Source organism: Cannabis sativa, chromosome 4 (genome assembly GCF_029168945.1).
Source record: "Cannabis sativa cultivar Pink pepper isolate KNU-18-1 chromosome 4, ASM2916894v1, whole genome shotgun sequence".
Lineage (NCBI taxonomy): Eukaryota > Viridiplantae > Streptophyta > Magnoliopsida > Rosales > Cannabaceae > Cannabis > Cannabis sativa.
The window spans coordinates 54,347,085-54,366,804 of NC_083604.1; the positions used below are offsets into that span (position 1 = coordinate 54,347,085).

General features: G+C 34.8%; 1 protein-coding gene and 1 non-coding gene across 2 annotated transcripts; one reads left to right on the plus strand and one right to left on the minus strand.

The window, feature by feature from the left end:
• Positions 1-13,196: 13,196 nt before the first annotated feature.
• On the minus strand, positions 13,197-14,512 carry LOC115713280 (uncharacterized). Its single transcript, XM_061113794.1, has 2 exons — positions 14,197-14,512; positions 13,197-13,207 (listed from the first exon to the last, which is right to left on the minus strand). Exons 1-2 carry the CDS (start codon positions 14,510-14,512, stop codon positions 13,197-13,199), a joined length of 327 nt encoding a protein of 108 aa, XP_060969777.1.
• A 4,068-nt stretch (positions 14,513-18,580) lies between these two features.
• On the plus strand, positions 18,581-18,687 carry LOC115715407 (small nucleolar RNA R71). The gene has a single exon (XR_004011280.2). It is a non-coding gene; the product is annotated as a small nucleolar RNA R71 (small nucleolar RNA).
• The last annotated feature ends 1,033 nt before the right edge of the window (positions 18,688-19,720 follow it).

A 19,720-nucleotide genomic window follows, 5' to 3' on the forward strand; every position in this document is an offset into this window, starting at 1 on the left:
TGGTAATGATTTACTTTCATAAAATATGAATTAAAACGATGTTATATGTTGATTTGGATGGTTTCATGTGGTTTATGTGCTTATTTGATGATAGTTTAGAAATCACAATATACGTTACTAAAATATTTTTTATTTCGATCTAGTATTATTTTTTCTGGAAAGTAGACAAAAACTTAATAGATTTAGGCTTTTACAGAACCTAATTTGGATTTTTTATGAATTAGTTATGATTTTTTGAAGTTGAACGAAAATATCAGGATTTGAATCCACACACGCGCGCGGACGCTCAGACAGCTCCTTGTCTGAAGGGCAGCTCGCGCCCACGTCTCACGGTCAAATGAGGCTGCGTTCAGCCTCTTTGCTCGGCCAGACACTCCATTCCGCGCGTGCAGCGGTATGCATTGCATACTCCTGTGCCTCAAATGTTGTTTTCGTCATAACTTTTGATTCAAAAATCGTTCTTCATTGAAACAAAAGCCAAATTTTGGTAGAATTTTGTGTAGAATCTGAATTTTCAATTAAAAATCTAATTTTTAGAATAAAATTAATTTTTATTAATTTTTTAATTAATTAAAATTAGTTTTCGATATTAGTAGGCTTTGAATTTTGAAAATTTGATTTCTCACAAAAGGAGCCTTATGGTTAACTTTGAAATTTTAGATTATTTTATTTATTTTAATTATAAGATCAGATATTATTTTTATTAAATTTTAAATGATCTTACTTTGATATTAAAATATTATCTTTTTTAAAAATAATCTTGTTCAAATTTCAAAATTTGCTAACCATATCATATCTTTTTCAAATTTGTTATTTTCAAAATATATTTTATTAATTAAAATTATAAGATTAGGAATATGTTAGGTTTAACATTTTATCTTATTAGACATTTTTTTAATAAAATTATATTTTGGCAAAAATAACATGAAGATTTGAAAAATTGGTTAGTTTAGTTTGAATAGATATTTTAGGGTTCCAAACCATAAATTTTTCAAACTTATTATTTTATTATTTTTTAAAATATTCTAACCATATAAAATATCTTATTTTTCAATTAGTTTATTTATGTAATATTTAAATTTATTAAATTATAAGACTCGGAATATAATAAAATATCTAAATTTAAAATTCAAGATATTATATTATATTAGAAATTTTAAATAAATTTAAATTTTGAATAAACTTGATATTTGAAAAATTGGTTAGATATTTTTGATTTTTTGTTAGAATTTAAGAAATTTAGGAGTTTGTTGAATTTTGAATTTTTTTTTCAAATATTCTCTAACAACCTAAATTTGAATTCTAGTTAAGATATTTATTTTAAAATTTAATTTTATTTTAAATTTTAAAATTGAGATATTTTAGCTTACTTTCCAGATATTCCAGATCAGTTATTGTTTGTATTGTTTGATTATATTATTATGTATTCAAATTTTTTTTTACAAACCTATTATTTATTTGATCACAATTGCTATGATTAACTTGTTGACAGATCCAATGATCTGATTTTAATCATAGTCCAATTGTCAATAGATCTTATAAATAATATGTAACAGGTAAATTTTGTAATTCCTTTCATCTGTGTAAACCTAGTAACATGATAGGGCCCATCCACATCTTTTGACCTGTGTGAGCCTATATATTTGCTATTGGGCTTAGATGCATATAGGAAGCCCATTTAAGTTTTACTAAGTAAATGGACTAGGTTGCTAAAATAAATTTTGACATAAGTAAATTTATTTAGGCCCAATTAGATTTGGGCTTATTCAATGAATAACAATTATTTATTTAAAGGTTAAATTTCCCTCTTTTGGGCCTTGTGTGAGAGTTGGGGGCCAATAGAAGTGGGTACGACATACTGAACCCAACTTCCCCTCACATGAACTACCCCAATTGTGAAGGCCCATTTGCCTTATTTAAATAATTGTATTAGGTTAATTATATTAGTCTAACCTAATTAAAATTAAATTAGCAACATAATTAACTTTTAAAATATATGAAATTTATTTTTTCATTTAATATTTTAAAGTTAATTTTAGAAAAACACTTAGTAAATGAAATTATTCTAGATAGTTATTTCAAGAACTAGTTATTTTTTCTAATATTTAATTAGGAAAATATCATAGATTGTGAAATTAATAGTTTAATAATTAATTTTGGTACGATCTAAGTTAAGTATATTTTTCCTTGTATTAAATTAGAATTAATAATTAAGTCTTCTCTATACTTAATTATTTATTTCTTGAATTTAATACATTTAATTAAATTGAAAATTTAAATATTTAAGTTGATTTTCATCATGATACTTAAATATTATTATTTTCATGTTATTTAATTAAAATTGAAAATTATTTTAAGTTTGAAATCTTATTTCATATAACTGAAATTTGAATAATTTTCAAAATATATTTTATTTTATTTTATTAATCTTTTTCCACAATTTTGAAATTGCATTTCTTAAATGCAAAATTTTGAATTTTATTTAAAAAAAATAGATTAAAGTTGTAAATTATTTATTTTAATTTTGGACCAACTTAAATCAATGATTTTTTCATTTAATGATTAATTAAAATAAATGAAGTAAAATATATTTAATTAGAAAATGAATTAATTAGTCAATGAAAGTCTAGATAGATATTATCTGTTTTGCTTGAAGTATTTTTCTAGTGTATTTAATTAAATAGAAAATTAATATTTAAGTTGATTTTAATCATGATACTTAAATATTTTAAATTTTTTTTATATATTTAATTAAATAGGAAAATTATATTTTTGTTGTAAATTAATTTTGGGCCAACATTAAATTAGAATAATTTTTACAGGATTTATTTTTATTTTATTTTAACATGCAATTTCGAAAATTGTATTCTTAAATACTTTAATTTTTCGAAATGCAATATATATTTATAGAAAATTAAATTTGAGTTGTAAATTAATTTAAATTAATTTTGTAACAACTTAAATTGAATATTTTTCTAAATATTTATTGGAAATTATTACTAAGATGAAAATAATTCATGTTATTTTCATATCCATCTAAGTAAAATTTATAAATATTAAATTGAAATTTATATTTAGAATTTTTCATTCTAAATTGGAAATTTTAATTTAATAATATATATTTAAAATAAATTGATTAAAATAAATATTAGAAGAAAATACACTTTAAATAATGAGTTTTATTATTAGGACATTCGATCTCCATTGTTGGTTTTACATAGCGTTTGTTTTAGTGAGTAATCCTCCCTAATGGAGGAACGTTCATTAGCAAGTTGCACCGTTTAATCTCGAAAGATAAGTAGCTTTGTAAGTGTATTATATGGTATGGATCACCCTAATGGTGGCGACTGTATTTGACTTACAAAATATGAAACAATGGTGGAAGCTCATAAGATAGAATATCCTTGACTCTCGCCTAAACAGGACAACGCTGGATTCCAATCTTGATCGAATAAAAGGTTGCTAGAATGTTCAACATTTTAGATGAGCTGACAACTCTATTCAATGGATGGTAGCTTTGACTCTCACCTAAACGGGACACTGATATCAGTTCGTTGAAGACCTTAGAAATTATTTAGGATTGAATGTTTTAGTATTTTCATTTGTCATTCTTGTTGGGTTTTATGCCCTAAATAAAACTCATTTCATATAATCAGATTTACTTATTAATAAAGATCAGAAATAACATTTAATGTTGCATGGTTCACATGATTTATTTCATGATTATATGTATATAATGTATGAATTCTTTTTAAGTCCAGAACATATGAATTTGTTAAGATTATATTGTTGTCAACACAGTGGAATATAATCTTAATTATATGTTCAAAAGTTTATTCCCTGATTTGTCAGAACACTGGATTTAGACTGACATGGTATAATCAGCGATAGGTATTCTTACACCTTGGAAAAGTGTTATGTCCTTTCCAGGACATTGGCAAAGTTTACCAGTATCGGATGTATGGAGTATACATCGGAAGGGACCGATATTGAACTTTGATTAGATATATTAAAACTTACCGTAATATCTATTCAATTCAATATCACCTGTTGATCCTAGATCAAATGATCTTAATCCTGATATGGTTAGGTTCAATCTTAAGAGTGTTATCCGTGTTCTTTGATTTGTTAGTTAAGCCTACTTTTGACAGTCAGGGTGATACGTACATTTTGGGAACACGGTAATGCAATTGAGTGGGAGCGCTAACATAAATATGGAATCTATAGCTTCTATCTGGCAAATAGAAGTAAAGGATGATTTCCTTCGAGCTTAACCAAACGAAGATAAATGGTGGAGATCTCATTTCACTTAGGTGAAATATCATTTATATAGGGTTAAGTGTTTTAAGGATAAAATACATTGAAGGTGTAGCGGTAACAGTAGTGCCTTTTTAATGTAGATCATCTATATAGAGGATCATTGATCACATTAGGGTTATAACAATGGATAACTAATGACGTGTCTATATCATGGAACATATAGAGCGTTCTATATGACTGAGAGTGCAATTCCAAGTTCTAAGTGTGGATTCAATGAGGAATTAATAAGTTAGGGAATTTACTTGGTAAATTCGGTTCGACTTATTGGAAGCTCGGTTATATAGACCCATGGTCCCCATACTAGTTGAGACCATACTGCTTGTAAGACTCAGTTAATTGATTTTAATTAATCAATTATAATTCTAAAAGTTAGACTATGTCTACTTTATGAATTTTCACTAAGCAAGGGTAAAACAGTAAATAGAGAGTTTAAAGGGTATATTTATTAATTGGGAAACTTTGATTAGTTTTTATTAATAAATAAAATAAATGACAATATATTATTTAATAATTAATTATAGTTATTAAATAATTAGATTTGACATTTATGAAGTTGAAAGAGAGAATTGGCAATTTTGAGAAAATGGGAAACTAGAAATGATGAAATAGGAAAGTTGGAAAAGTGGAAGGATTTGTTTTCCTCAATGTATGACCGGCCACTTAATGCTTCTATTTCTCATTTTTTTTTTCATTTTTAAATGCCAAATAATTCAACTTTAACCCTATGTGGTATTCTATAAATAGAAGGTAAAGGCTTCAGGTTTGAGACACACTTTACAATTTATTCTCTCAAACACTATGAAACTGCCACTCTCTCCCTTTCTTTCTTCTCTGTTTTTCGAATTCTCATGAGTGATGAGTAGTGCCCACACATATCAAGTGGTATCTCAATCATAGTATGTAAGACAATGGAAATTCTGCATCAAAGAAGGAGAAAAGAAGATCCAGGTTCAGATCTTGGTGATGCTCTGCTACAGAAAGGAATCAAGGGCTAGAGATCTGAACGGAATGAGTCATATTATTCCGTTGCACCCACTGTAAGGTTTTCTAACTTTATATGTGTTTATTTTCATTGTTTTAGAATTCATATTAGGTTGTTAATCCAACATACATGATAGTAAATAGATCCTGGTAAAATAATTTCCAACAATTCCTACTTGCTATATGTTTAATAATTTCTGAATTGTGTATGAATTTATATTGAACCATATTATTTTCTGTTATTAAATTGTAGTTTAATTTCGAATCTTCATTGTTGGTCTAACTTGGTTTGTTTCTCTAATGAGATAAATCCCTAATGAATTTTCACCATTAGACATACATAATAGTGTTAGATCTCGAAAGATAAATATTGTATATGCAACATCTAGCTGTTCATCAGTAGATGACACCTTAGACTAGTATTTTTACAATATGAAACAAGAAGATTAGATAAATAAGATTACTTTGACTCTCGCTAATCGAAGCATCGTTGGATTCTTATTTATAAACGAAATTATCCTAATTCCTCTTAGCTTATTCATTTCGAATTACCTCAATAACATATCATTGGATGAATGGTCTATATATCATTTCGTGTCATTCTATTTTTTCTCTTCAGAAATTAAATGACGCATATGATTATAAACCCGAAATTCTATTCCACAATGATATAGTCCTCAATCTTAGAAATCTCCTACTTGTTAGGCAAATCTGACTTAGAGTTTAAATTAGTAGTGGTGGTCCAAGATAGAATTACTCATTATATTTGGTATAAATTTAAGTCTTTGACTTTAAGTTTAGAATCCAAACAGAAATTTTCTTATATTTCTAATTCCAAGAATACAATACAGTTACACTTTCACAAGTGTATAATAACCATTTTCTATCAATGGATTCAAACTGTATGGAATATGAGTTTAGTATTCTATGACCAGGATCCACTTGCACTATTCTAAGAACTCTTTGATGTAACTAAACCTAAGCCATCAAAAAGACACAACTACATTTTTTTAATCTATGGCATTTGTATCTTGTTCATAGTGGTTTTGACAAGATCAATCTCTGTAAATAGTTAATATGCCTATATCCACTGAAAGTTGTTCATCTCATTCGTAGATGGATGTACATTAAGGGGTGGATATGAGTTTTTCGTTGTATTCTTAAAACGATAACTCTAGATTATACCTTATGCAAAGAAATTTGAAATGTTTGAAAAATTTCTGATTTCTAGCAATGGTGATTAACCATTGAGGTAAGTGGTTAAAGATCTTGCGAACTGATAGGGGTGGAGAAATAGTTAGTAGATATGTAGTTTAAAGATCATTAATTTGATTTTTGAATTATATCCAAACTTACCTCCCCAGAAATTTCGATTTGCATATTGATGATTAGTTACTAGTCGTTGCCTAAGTCCTTCTATGGTAATACAATTTCAGAATGATGCAATGGTTGTATACTTAATGTAAATCATTACTAGATTCATGGATGACCTAATCAAAATCTTAAGAAAAGCTAGAACTGTTAACCATGGTTTGTTAGCTGTTCTAAGTGATTAGGGGTGGTGTAAAGACCGCTTAGTTTAATTTGGAAATTAGCAGTTAATCATGTTTAATTATGAAAATTATTTATAGCTATTTAAATAATTATTATGCTGTTATTATTGAATTCTGAAATGCATTTTATGTCAATTAGTGATTTTAATAATTTTGCATTTTCCGGTGCCCGGTAACATGGAACTCGGTGTTTGGCTCAGTAAAATCACAACTTAGTATGTTAGTATTGTGGGACGGTTTATTAGACATTGGGAATGTCGGGATTGGCCGGTAATTTAGAATTTCCCAAAATACCCCTTTAGTGCTTTTTATGCTATTTTGGTGTGAAGGGGGCAAAATGACCAATGATATTTTGTCCTTTAGTGGACTTTGTAAGTGGAATTTAAATGTATAATATGTTATTTGTTGGCTGAAATAAAAAGGTTTATGTGCATTTATTTTCATTTTCCAAAGTTTCAAAAATTAGAAAGTTAGAAAAATTCAAAGGAAAAGCATTTTTCTCTCAACTCTCTCTCTCTATTTTCGGCCCTTTGAAGCAGCAAGAATTTGGGAATTTCTTTGGTTTTTCAAGCTAATTTTGTGTGCAACTCAAGCTTTAGGTATTGTTCTTACTCTTGTCTTCTTTTAGTTTCTTGAATTTTGATGAAAAGAAATGGTTGCATGCTTGATTTGGTTGTCTAGTTGCTGCTGTGTTTTGATGTTAATTTCAGAGGTTTAATCTTTTTATTTTAAGTAGATTAGAGCTAGTTTAATGCATGGTATTTGCTTTGATTCAAGCTTGGAAGTTTTTAGCTCAAAACTATGGTTTTCAAAGAAATATGTTGAATTTGTTGCTTTGCTTGCTGTAGTTGTTTGCTGCTATTTTCAGAGGTTAATTTATGCATGTTTAAGTAGATTTGGGCTGAATTGAATGCATGTTAGTGATGTTTGATCAAGTTTGAGTTTGGAACTCAAAGCTTGAAGCTTCAATGGTGATTTTGGTGTGTTTGCTTGAAGCTTGGTTTTTATGCTTTAGAATTGTTCCTTAGGGTCTAAATAGCAGGTCTGGAAGTTTTGGTATAGTTTGGAATGGATTTGAGCAATGTTTGAATTTTTGGGTGATTTCTGCGAGGAACCGGAATTCCAGTTGTGCATCCGGAATTCCGGATGGGGTTCAGGAATTTCCAGAACCGGAATTTCGATTGTACAACCGGTCTGCCGGTTGGGAAATTTTTAGGAACCCTAGATTTCCTCGTTTTTATGTTATTTGGGGTATTGCCATGCTTTTTATCGATAGGGAAACTTTTAGTTCGTAGTTTAAGTCCCCGGGAAGTGATTTAGTGTATCACTTATAGTGTTGTGATTGTTATGGTTTAGGAGCCTGTAAACCGCCGCGCAGTTCGTTCCAGTCAGGTTGACCGGCACACCTGAATTCGGAAACCAGGTAAGATTAGTATAACAGTATGCATATATATTACATGTTTAGCGTGCATGTAGGAAGCCTGTTAGATTATATTAGATATGTATGTTGGCTTCGAACCATTCGACTGTGTCACATCGGTACAGGCTAGAGTATGACTAGCAGCTGGAGTATGACCAGTGTACCGAGTATAGGCTGACACTGTATCACATCGGCACAGGCTAGAGTATGACTAGCAGCTGGAGTAAGACCAGTGTGCCGAGTATAGGCTGATACTAGGGTTGGTGGTTCTGTACTATTTGACGTATCACATCAGTACAGGCTAGAGTATGACTAGCAGCTGGAGTATGACCGATTAATGCGAGTATAGGCTGATACTGTAACACATCGGTACAGGCTAGAGTATGACTAGCAGCTGGAGTATGACCAGTGTACCGAGTATAGGCTGTTACTTGTCAATAGTACCGTCTTATGAACGTTCAGGACTCAGTATCGTGTGGGACACGACAGTTAGGGTTATGGTCAGGGGTATGGGCGTCTGATCATAACCCAGGATTTATGTATGATATTTGATTATGCTTTTCTTACTGAATCTGTCGACTCACAGTGCTATGTTTATGTGTAGGTAAGGGCAAGGCTAAGGCTGAAGGACCGTGAGAGCGAGCCGGTGAAGATTGTACATGTCGGGGCGGTTAGGCCTGGAGCGTACGATCCTCGGGACAGCAAGGCTATTTTGTAATTAGTCGCTAGGCGACAAGTATTTTGTATAGTCAGTGAACTTTTGAAAAAGGTTTTGTAATCGGGATCCCGAGTATTTTGTATAAATATTTTATAAGTTTAATTAAAAAGCAAAAATTTTAATTAATCACGATTTCCATAAACCTCGTTGATTAGCAACGAGCTGCACAATATATTTAAAAATCAAGTAATACCCCTATGCTAGTTAGGGTGTTACAGGTGGACCATCCCATAGTCATTAGATAAGAAAGTGTTTGTTTAAACAAATACTACTTTTCTAACAAAGTGACTAAGTCTGAAAATAAAGTAGCAAATAAAGGAGATATTTATTTCTTGATTCCAAAAGTGTTCTATCATCTTATTTGACATATGATGATCCCACTGCCTCTGTTGTCTTGTCACAACTGAAGAGGTTAATGTCATTTAGTTTTCTTAGACATAATTCACGGTACCTTGTCGTAGTGGGAGAGTTTCTAGGAACTCACCTTCTTATGACTTGGAAGACACTAGTGATTAAAATCCATTGTGATTTTAAACAAGTAATGGATTGTCAAGATAAGTGTTACGAAAATTATGTTTATACGCAAGTGTACGCAATCAAGTAGTATCTCACGCAAGTGAGGTCGAACCACAGGGAATTGGATTAAGTACTACTAAACTATACGTATGATTCTATTCGGTAAAATAATAAGTTTGCAATTTGAAAGTAAATAACTCAGAAAATTAAAGAGAAAATAAACGAAGATTAATCAAGATGAGAGATTAGGGAGGTGAATCCTGTTGATAAGCTACCTATGTTAATACCTAATTGCTATCATTATCTCAATGTGAAAGACAGATTATAAATTAACCTAACTCTTTTCAGATCTTTTAGGTTCTAAATAATATGTTCTCTAATTAACTTCTTAATTAAATCAACACAAAATCAGCATTAAGCAATAATCTATTAGTCACCGAGGCTATGTAAATACTTTCGTTTTACATCAGAACCTAGACTATCCAAATTTTAGCATTCTCAATTCTCACTTTTCAGATTTCGAATTGAGATCATTAAACATGTAAAAGGTGATCAAGCTTGCACATGGAATTAAACACAAATAAAGATAGTATTCACACCTAAGATGAAGGAATGGCAATTATTTATTAACTAGGCATAAACTTAAACAACAATCATCATCCTCCCTTATTGGGAAATTTAGTTCATAATAACTCTAAAAACAGCCTTGATTAATTCAAAATTAGGTCAAATCTGCGATTTCTGTACCTAGTCGCGACTAGCATTTAAGCTGGTCGCGACTACAGGCAAAACTCGAAAAACCGAGTTTCTGCCAATTCTCGAAGTCGCGACCAGGGTGGCGACACGGAAAAAGGGTCGCGACCTGGCTCTCTGGAGGTCGCAACTACTGATGCGTCTGGAGCCGAATTTTCCAATTTTTTCCAAGTTTGTCCCAGTTTTTCGCCATTTGACTGAATTCGAACTTTAACACCCCGGGAACCTGAAATCATGAAAATCAAGCGTAAAACTGCTCCAAAAGACACGAATAGACGAGATATTTCTAACTTTAAAGACCTGAAACATAAGCTAATTATAACCTAACAAAATCCCCCAAACTAGATTCTTACTCGCCCCCGAGTAAGATAAAAAAAACTAACTACACTATCAGATAATTACTACGCTGCTGACTCATGCTCTGTTTTCTTCCTTGCATAAACTAGAATTTTGATCCTACTAACTCTAACAATTAACTCAGATGCTCAATTAATAACACTATGTACAACTGCAACAATCTACTCAAATGTGAAACATTGTTATAAGAGTTTTACTCTTTCCATTAGTTCCACGATCCGATAACTCATAAGCTTGCATGCTTACCTTTTTCCACTAATGTTAACAGTGTTCTTCGGAATCATTAGGTCTTTTCAAGGCTTAGGTAGTATGGCTCAGATATTCAGGGATAGGCAAAAGACAATTCTGGCTCAAGATATCATAAGCACACAAACAGAACCCACAAGCTTCTTACTTTTCTTTTTCAATACCCCATAGTGTTCCCACATCTACCAAGATTGAGAGAAGATAAATTTATTATTTTCCAACATCACTGAAATCATATACTTTACTTTTTTTTTCATTTTTTTTTTTCAGTGACATTGAATTACAAGTTTTTTTTTTTTTTCTTCTCAATCTTACAAAATTTTCTCCCTCTCACTATTTCGTCACACTAAATGTTTCTTTTCCCCCAAACTAATCATATAGCTTATGATATCATGGATAATCATGGTGAGAACAAAAATTAATAGTGTGGTTGCAAAATTTCAAATCAGTGGGTGAAAACACAACAGGTTAAGGCTCAAACGGGTAACTAGGGATACACATTATGGTAGGCTTGAAAGGCTCAAACTATCCAACAAATGCCTAAATCATATTCCAATTGAACACTATCAAGGATTTCGCCTCAAAAGAATAAACATGCAAGTTCTAAGCTATCCTATCAATCTTACCACAAACCATAATAAAACAATTATAACAATTTTCACAACCTGAGTATTTGCAGAAAAACACAGGTTTCTAAGCATCCAAACTAATCCAAAGAGTTAACAAAATCAAGCACACAGCTATTTTACAGTTTCAGATCACATCACGCTAATCAGCAGTGTACAACTATCGTCAAGCTTATTGCCATTCCTTAACTAAAACAAAAACTAAAACAGAAAATTAAAATGCAGAAATTAAAGTGCAGAATTTAAAATTTTTAAGTCTCTCCCACCAAACTAAATATTACATTGTCCCCATTGTATACAGTAATATGCAGAGAGAAGAAACTTACCTGAGACCCTTTCAGAAAGGGTTGGGTGGTGGCAGCTGGTCATAGGGATAGAACCGAGGAGGTTGTGCGAAATACTTCGGGTCATCAATCCCAATATTCATTCTGTTGATAAGAGAGTTGACTTGCTGAACTTGTCCCTCATCATAAAGACTCCTTTGCACCGTGTATTGTTGCATGTGGTTATTCTGCTGAATTATATAACTCAGCTGTGCATGAGTGTATTGTGTTGTAGGATCGATGGGCCCAGGCAATTGTAGTGGTTGCTCCTCTTCTTCTTCAACACTAGGCTCACGTTGCCGCCTACGCCCTTGCGGTGCATCAGGTGGTGGCTGGCCATAGGGGTGTGGCTCTTTCAGCCTGTTGACAAAGGCGATGTCCATCTTGCGAAGTGGCAACACCGTGTTGTCATACTCTAACTGGGGAACTTCATATGCCCCGCAGAGTTCTGTGATAACTCCTGCCAAACCAAAACCACCTCCCGGGGCTCCTTGCACGATTTGGTCAATGCTTTGCCTTATGACTTGTCCAATGTTAATGTTGTACCCCTTCATTATGGCGTACACATATTTCAGGCGATCCATTTGGACATCGAAAAAATGCTTGTTGGGCACTAACCCAGCACTCACAAAGTACAGCCATGTTTTTGCCACCGGGTTCAGCTCACACCGGTATAGAATATTTGGCGACCCCTCGGTGCCATCATTGTCATGGAACCTCAACCCAGGAAATCCCACTGTCTCTGCCACATCCACCATATCAAACTGATCTTCCTCCTCAATAATTCGGAGGCGTTGTTCCTCCCTAGTGTAATCTGGGACAGAGAACATCACATTGAATGCATCAGCAGTGGCGGGAACTTTCTTTCCACGCACCTTCACTTCCCCATTCCGGCGGTCGGGCCAATTCGCAAGGAATTCATAGGCCATAGTAACATTAGCCCGACCCCGAGTATCCACAAAGCTTCCCCACTTCATTCTTTCTATTTAAGCTCTGATTGTTTCAAACCGAGGTTGGCGCCTTAAAGGATTTTCCGGGAATTCAATACCCCGATCTTCAATATAAGCCCTATTCTTTAACCTCACGAAGCGATTGTGGGCCTCGATATTTCCAAAGCGGGTTCTATCAAAACCCGTTGGTGGTGGGTTTGAAGACGAACCTTGCTCAACATTCCTAGTCCTCTTTGGTGCCATTTTTTTTTTCTGAAACTTTTTTTTTTCTAAAACTTTTTTTTCTAAAAAAAAAATTGGGCAGCACTTCCCCTTAAATTTTCTCTATCCCAAAAATAAAAATTCACTCAAACAATATTCTTAAACACTCAATACCACAATACAATAATAACAACCCAATATCATCAATATTTTTGCACCACACACATTTATATCACTCAAAATCTAAAAACAATTAATCAAATTCTTTAAAGAATGAAGAAAGTGATACTTACAAACTCGAAAAAGCTTTACTCCACCTCCATTGTTGAATGTTCTTGAAAGCTTGAGGTTGAAGTTGAAAACAATGGTGATTTTTGGATTTGGGCTATTATGGGTTATTTTTGGTGTGGGTTTTGATGATATGTGTAGATTGTTGAGTGAAATTGGGTTTTTGATTAGATTGGGTTTAAGAAATTTGAGAAAAGATGAAAAGATTGAGGATTGGGGATGAAAAATTGAATTTTTGAGATGGAAAGAGGGTAGGGTCGGCTGAGAGGATTTGAAATTTGAAATTTGTTGGTGTAGGGTTGAATGAGGGGGAAAGTGTGAATTTATAGAAATTTTCGTGAGCAAGTCGCGACTTGGCCTAAGGCTAGTCGCGACTAGCTTACGATCAAATTTCCTGCCTCTCTTGAAAATCAGGAAGTCGCGACTGAGGTCGCGACTTGGGAAATAGGTCGCGACTAGGCCAAAGGCTACTCGCGACTACTGGGCTCCAAGTCGAATTTTTTTTATTTTTTTTTTCACGCTTTTCACGATTCAATTAAAAAGAAATAATGTCTGGTACTAATCTAAAAATTGAAAATACTAACAATACTAAAACATGCTAAAACATAATCAAAAGTCTAACGAAAAATACTTGGGTTGCCTCCCAGAAGCGCTGTCTTTATCGTCATAGAGCTGGACGCTGAGCTTTGCACTTCAAAGTGGCGCCAAGATCATGGCGGACTTGGCTTGGTCAAACTGACCTCCCAAGTAGAGCTTTAAATGTTGTCCATTAACTTTGAAAGTTGTTGGACTTTCACCTTTTAACTCCACCGCTCCATAAGGAAACACCTTGACCACCGTGAATGGTCCCGACCACCTTGATTTCAACTTTCCAGGAAACAATTTTAGCCTTGAATTAAAGAGTAACACTTGCTGCCCTGGTTGAAACTCTTTCCGTATTAGACCTTGATCGTGCCACTTTTTAGTTCTCTCTGTGTATATCTTTGCGTTTTCATAGGCTTCGTTCCAAAACTCCTCTAGCTCATTCAGCTGTAACAGTCTTTTCTCCCCTGCAGCTTTCAGTTCCATGTTAAGAGTCTTCATGGCCCAAAAAGCTCTATGCTCTAACTCCACCGGTAGATGACAAGCCTTTCCAAACACCAACCGATATGGGGACATGCCAATCGGTATTTTGAAAGCAGTTCTGTATGCCCACAATGCGTCATCTAATTTTCTTGACCAATCTTTCCTTGATCTTTGCACTGTTTTCTCTAGAATCATCTTAATCTCCCGATTAGAAATTTCAGCTTGGCCATTACTTTGGGGATGGTATGGTAAAGCAGTTCAATGTCGGACACCATATCTTGAAAGAAGTGTTTCAAACTGCTTGTTACAGAAGTGACTCCCTTCATCGCTTACTATTGCTCGAGGAGTACCAAACCGAGTAAAAATGTTCTTTTGTAAGAAGCGGAGAACTGTCTTTCCATCATTTTGAGGTGTAGCTGAAGCTTCGACCCATTTAGACACATAATCAACAGCCAAAAGAATGTACTGATTGCTAAAGGATGAAGGAAAAGGACCCATAAAGTCTATTCCCCACACATCAAACAATTCAACTTCTAAAATTCCTGTTAAAGGCATCTCGTTTCTTCTTGAGATATTACCTGTTCGTTGACAACGATCACATGCCTTTACAAAGGTAGTAGCATCCTTGAATAGCGTTGGCCAAAAGAATCCACTTTGTAACACCTTTGCAGCTGTTCTATTTCCACTAAAATGTCCTCCACATGGTAAAGCATGACAATGATTTAGGATAGAATACATCTCCTCGTCAGGCACACATCTCCATATTATCTGATCAGCGCAGTGCTTGTAGAGGATTGGTTCTTCCCAATAGTAATGTTTCACCTCAGAAAAGAATTTCTTCAATTGTTGACGCGAAAGCTCGGGCGAAGTTATTTTTGCAGCCAAGAAATTAACATAGTCAGCGTACCACGGTACCATCAGGTTTTCCCTCACACTAAATAGTTGTTCATCAGGAAATTGCTCATTTATTTGTACCTCCTTTGTATTCTGACTCTCTTCCAGCTCTAATCTTGACAAGTGGTCTGCTACCAGGTTTTTGGTGCCCTTTTTATCTTTTATCTCTAAGTCAAACTCTTGAAGTAGAAGTACCCACCGAATCAGTCTTGGTTTTGCATCCTTCTTGGTCATAAGGTATTTGATTGCTGAATGATCTGTGTAGACAATTACCTTATTTCCAATCAGGTGGGGTCGAAATTTGTCACAAGCAAACACTATTGCCAACATTTCTTTCTCTGTAGTGGCGTAATTTAATTGAGCATCATTCAGAGTTCTACTAGCATAGTAGATTGTGTGGAATACTCTGTCAACTCTTTGACCCAAAACCGCTCCAATGGCATAGTCACTTGCGTCACACATCAATTCAAACGGCAATTCCCAATTTGGTGAAGTTACTATCGGTGTTGTAATCAATCTCTCCTTTAAAATCTTGAAAGCTTTTAAACAATCTTCTCCAAACTCAAATGGAACACCATTTACAAGTAAGCTAGATAAAGGTTTTGAGATTTTGGAGAAGTCCTTGATAAATCTGCGGTAGAAGCCAGCATGTCCTAGGAAACTCCTCACTCCTTTTACAGAAACTGGAGGTGGCAAATTTTCTATTGTTGAAACCTTAGCCTTATCCACCTCAATTCCGGCCTTTGAAATTTTGTGCCCAAGAACAATTCCTTCTGTTACCATAAAGTGGCACTTCTCCCAGTTTAACACTAAGTTAGACTTCTCGCACCTTGTTAGCACTTTGTCCAGATTTTCCAAACAATGATCAAAGGAAGAACCAAACACTGAGAAATCATCCATAAAAATTTCAATGCAAGATTCAATCAAATCTGAAAAGATAGCCATCATACACCTTTGAAAAGTAGCAGGAGCGTTGCACAAGCCGAAGGGCATTCTTCTGAAAGCAAAGGTACCGTAGGGGCATGTGAAAGTAGTCTTCTCCTGATCTTCAGGTGCTATAGCTATCTGGTGATATCTAGAATATCCATCAAGAAAACAGTAATATTCTTGCCCCGCCAATCTGTCTAGCATTTGATCAATGAAGGGCAAAGGGAAGTGATCTTTTCTTGTTGCTTTGTTGAGCTTCCTGTAATCGATGCATATCCTCCAACCAGTGACTGTTCTTGTAGGAATCAACTCATTCTTTTCATTCTTGATCACCGTCATTCCACCTTTCTTCGGGACCACTTGCACCGGGCTAACCCACTTACTATCTGAAATAGGATAAGCAACTCCAGCATCCAACCACTTAACTACTTCTTTTCTGACAACTTCTTTCATGGGTGGATTAAGTCTTCATTGAGCATCAATTGTTGGTTTGGCATTATCTTCCATGAGAATTCGATGCATCACTGTTGAAGGACTGATTCCTTTGACATCACCTAGTGTCCAAGCGATGGCCTTATTATGAGCTCGGAGTACCCTCAAAAGTCTATCAGTTTCCACATCAGAGAGAGAAGCTGAAACAATAACTGACAGCTTTTTATCTTGACCCAAAAATTCATACCTCAAGTGACTAGGAAGCACCTTCAATTCAAGTTCTGGAGGCTTTTCAGTAGATGGCTTTAGCTCTTTTGGAACTGCTCCCAATTCCTCAAAATATCTTCTGTTCAAGGGCCCATAGGAATCAAGCCACTTCACATAACCCATGACCTCTTGTCCTTCTTGCTCCGTCAATTCATCTTCAGTTAGACTTAGTTCAAGAGGATCATCTAGCAGCTTTTTCTCACTCACCATTTCATCAATCAAGTCAATGAAGAAACAGTTATCACTTGCCTTTGGGTACGTCATAGCCTTTAGCACATTAAAGACCACTTCTTCTCCTTGGACTCTCAGCTTTAATTCACCCTTCTGAACATCGATCAAGGCTTGGCCAGTTGCCAAAAATGGTCTCCCAAGAATAATTGGGACATTGCTATCTTCTTCCATATCAAAAACGATGAAGTCAGCTGGAAAGATGAACTTGTCAACCTTAACTAACACATCCTCAATGACTCCTCTAGGATGGGCTCGTGATCGGTCCGCCGATTGGAGAGTTACTATTGTTGGCTTTGCTACACCCAGCTACAATCTTTTAAACACCGACAGAGGCATCAAGTTAATGCTGGCTCCCAAGTCACAAAGTGCATTTATTCCCTCAATTTTCCCAATAGTACAAGGAATAGTGAAACTCCCTGGATCTCTGAGTTTAGGAGGGAGTTTCTTCTGTAGGATGGCGCTGCACTCTTCAGTTAGAGCCACTGTCTCATAATCCTCCATCTTTCTCTTCTTTGACATGATTTCCTTCATAAACTTCACATAACTTGGCATCTGCTCTAAAGCTTCAGCAAAGGGAATGTAAATGTGAAGTCTTTTGAAAACTTCCAGGAATTTGGTGAACTGCTTGTCTAAGCTTGACTTTCTAAGCCTTTGAGGGTATGGTATTTTTACATGGTGATCACTATTAGTTGGTGGAGACTGCTGTGGTTGTGTTTGACTATCAGTAGCCTTCGTTGAAGTGGGTGTTGGGGTTGACATTGGTTGCTCTTCATTCTCCTTTTCTCCATTCACTAGTTGTGGCATTTCAGGACAATCATAATTTTTACCGCTTCTCAGGGTAATTGCTTTGCAGTTTTCTTTGGGGTTTACTTCAGTTGTGCTAGGCAAATTCCCTTGAGGACGGGTTGCTACTTGAGTTGCTAGTTGGCCCATCTGTGTCTGCAGGTCTTTGATTGAAGATCTAGTTTCAGTCATGAATTGAAGCAATAACTGTACCGCAAACTAGAATTTCCACCGCAGGTTTGTTCTTGATTAAACTGTTGATTCGATTGGTTCTGATTTCGTTGCTGATAGAACCCACTGTTTCTTCGGTTATTACCCTGGTTGAACCCATAGTTGTTGTTGTTGTTCTGTGAATAGTTTCCAATGGCTTTAGCTTCATCCATTGGCAAATCATCCACATCAGCTTGACATTCTGAAAAGTGATGGCTTCCCCCACATAACTCACACACAACTTGGGCTTGTTTAGCTTGCCCTGCAATTATCTTTGTCAATGCCTCAACCTGTGCTGTCAACTTTGTGATGGCATCAACCTCTAACACACCAGCTACCTTCTTTGATTGACTCCTTTCAGTTGGCCACTGCTGATTGTTTAGAGCCATCTCCTCCAATAGATCATAAGCCTCATTAGCACTCTTTCTCATAAAGGCTCCTCCAGCTGCTGCATCTATTAAAGTTTTAGTGTTTCCTACCAACCCATTGTAGAAGTTGTGGACCAGCATCCACTTCTCTATACCATGATGAGGGCACCTTCTGATCAGATCTTTAAACCTCTCCAAAGCCTCATGGAGAGATTCATTATCTTGTTGGCAGAAGTTGTTTATTTCTCCTCGCAGCTTTGCAGACTTTGCTGGAGGGAAGAACTTTGATAAGAATTTCGTTGCTAGATCATTCCAGGTGGCAATAGAGTTGGGTGGCAAGGAGTTTAACCAACTCTTGGCTCGTTCTCTGAGTGAGAATGGGAACAGTCTCAGTCGAATGGCATCATCACTAACTCCATTAACTTTAAAAGTTTCACAAAGTTCCATGAAGTTAGAGAGATGCAGGTTAGGATCTTCAGAAGGGAGGCCACCAAACTGAACTGAAGACTGCACCATTTGAAGTATGGTAGGTTTGATCTCAAAGTTATTTGCATCCACTGCCGGTGGCCTGATACACGACTGCACTCCCGTCAGAGTAGGGAGAATGTAATCTCTCAAGCTGCGGCCATTAGCTTGATCTTCTACTGCGCCACCATTATTACCATTATTGCCTCCATTGTTTGCAGCATTAGCAGCCATGATTTCTGAAGTTTCAACAGTTGCTGAAACTACCTCTTGCCTCTTGTTCTTTCGGTTTCTCCTACAAGTTTTCTCGATTTCGGGATCAACTGGTAATATCACAGCTTGTCCTTGACGGCGTATACACTTATGATTCCTGAAATAGATCACGAAATTATTGCAAGAAAAAGGTTAGAAAAAATCAGCAAGAGAAAATATACCAAAGTAGAAGTTAGTATAATTTTGTGTAATATTAATCTTTAAACAATTCCCCGGCAACGGCGCCAAAAACTTGTTACGAAAATTATGTTTATACGCAAGTGTACGCAATCAAGTAGTATCTCACGTAAGTGAGGTCGAACCACAAGGAATTGGATTAAGTACTACTAAACTATACTTATGATTCTATTCGGTAAAATAATAAGTTTGCAATTTGAAAGTAAATAACTCAGAAAATTAAAGAGAAAATAAACGAAGATTAATCAAGATGAGAGAATAGGGAGGTGAATCCTGTTGATAAGCTACCTATGTTAATACCTAATTGCTATCCTTATCTCAATGTGAAAGACAGATTATAAATTAACCTAACTCTTTTCAGATCTTTTAGGTTCTA

Coding starts and splice junctions, on each gene's coding strand:
- LOC115713280 (XM_061113794.1), bottom strand. CDS start 14,512: ATGATTCTAGAGAAAACAGTGCAAAGATCAAGGAAAGATTGGTCAAGA.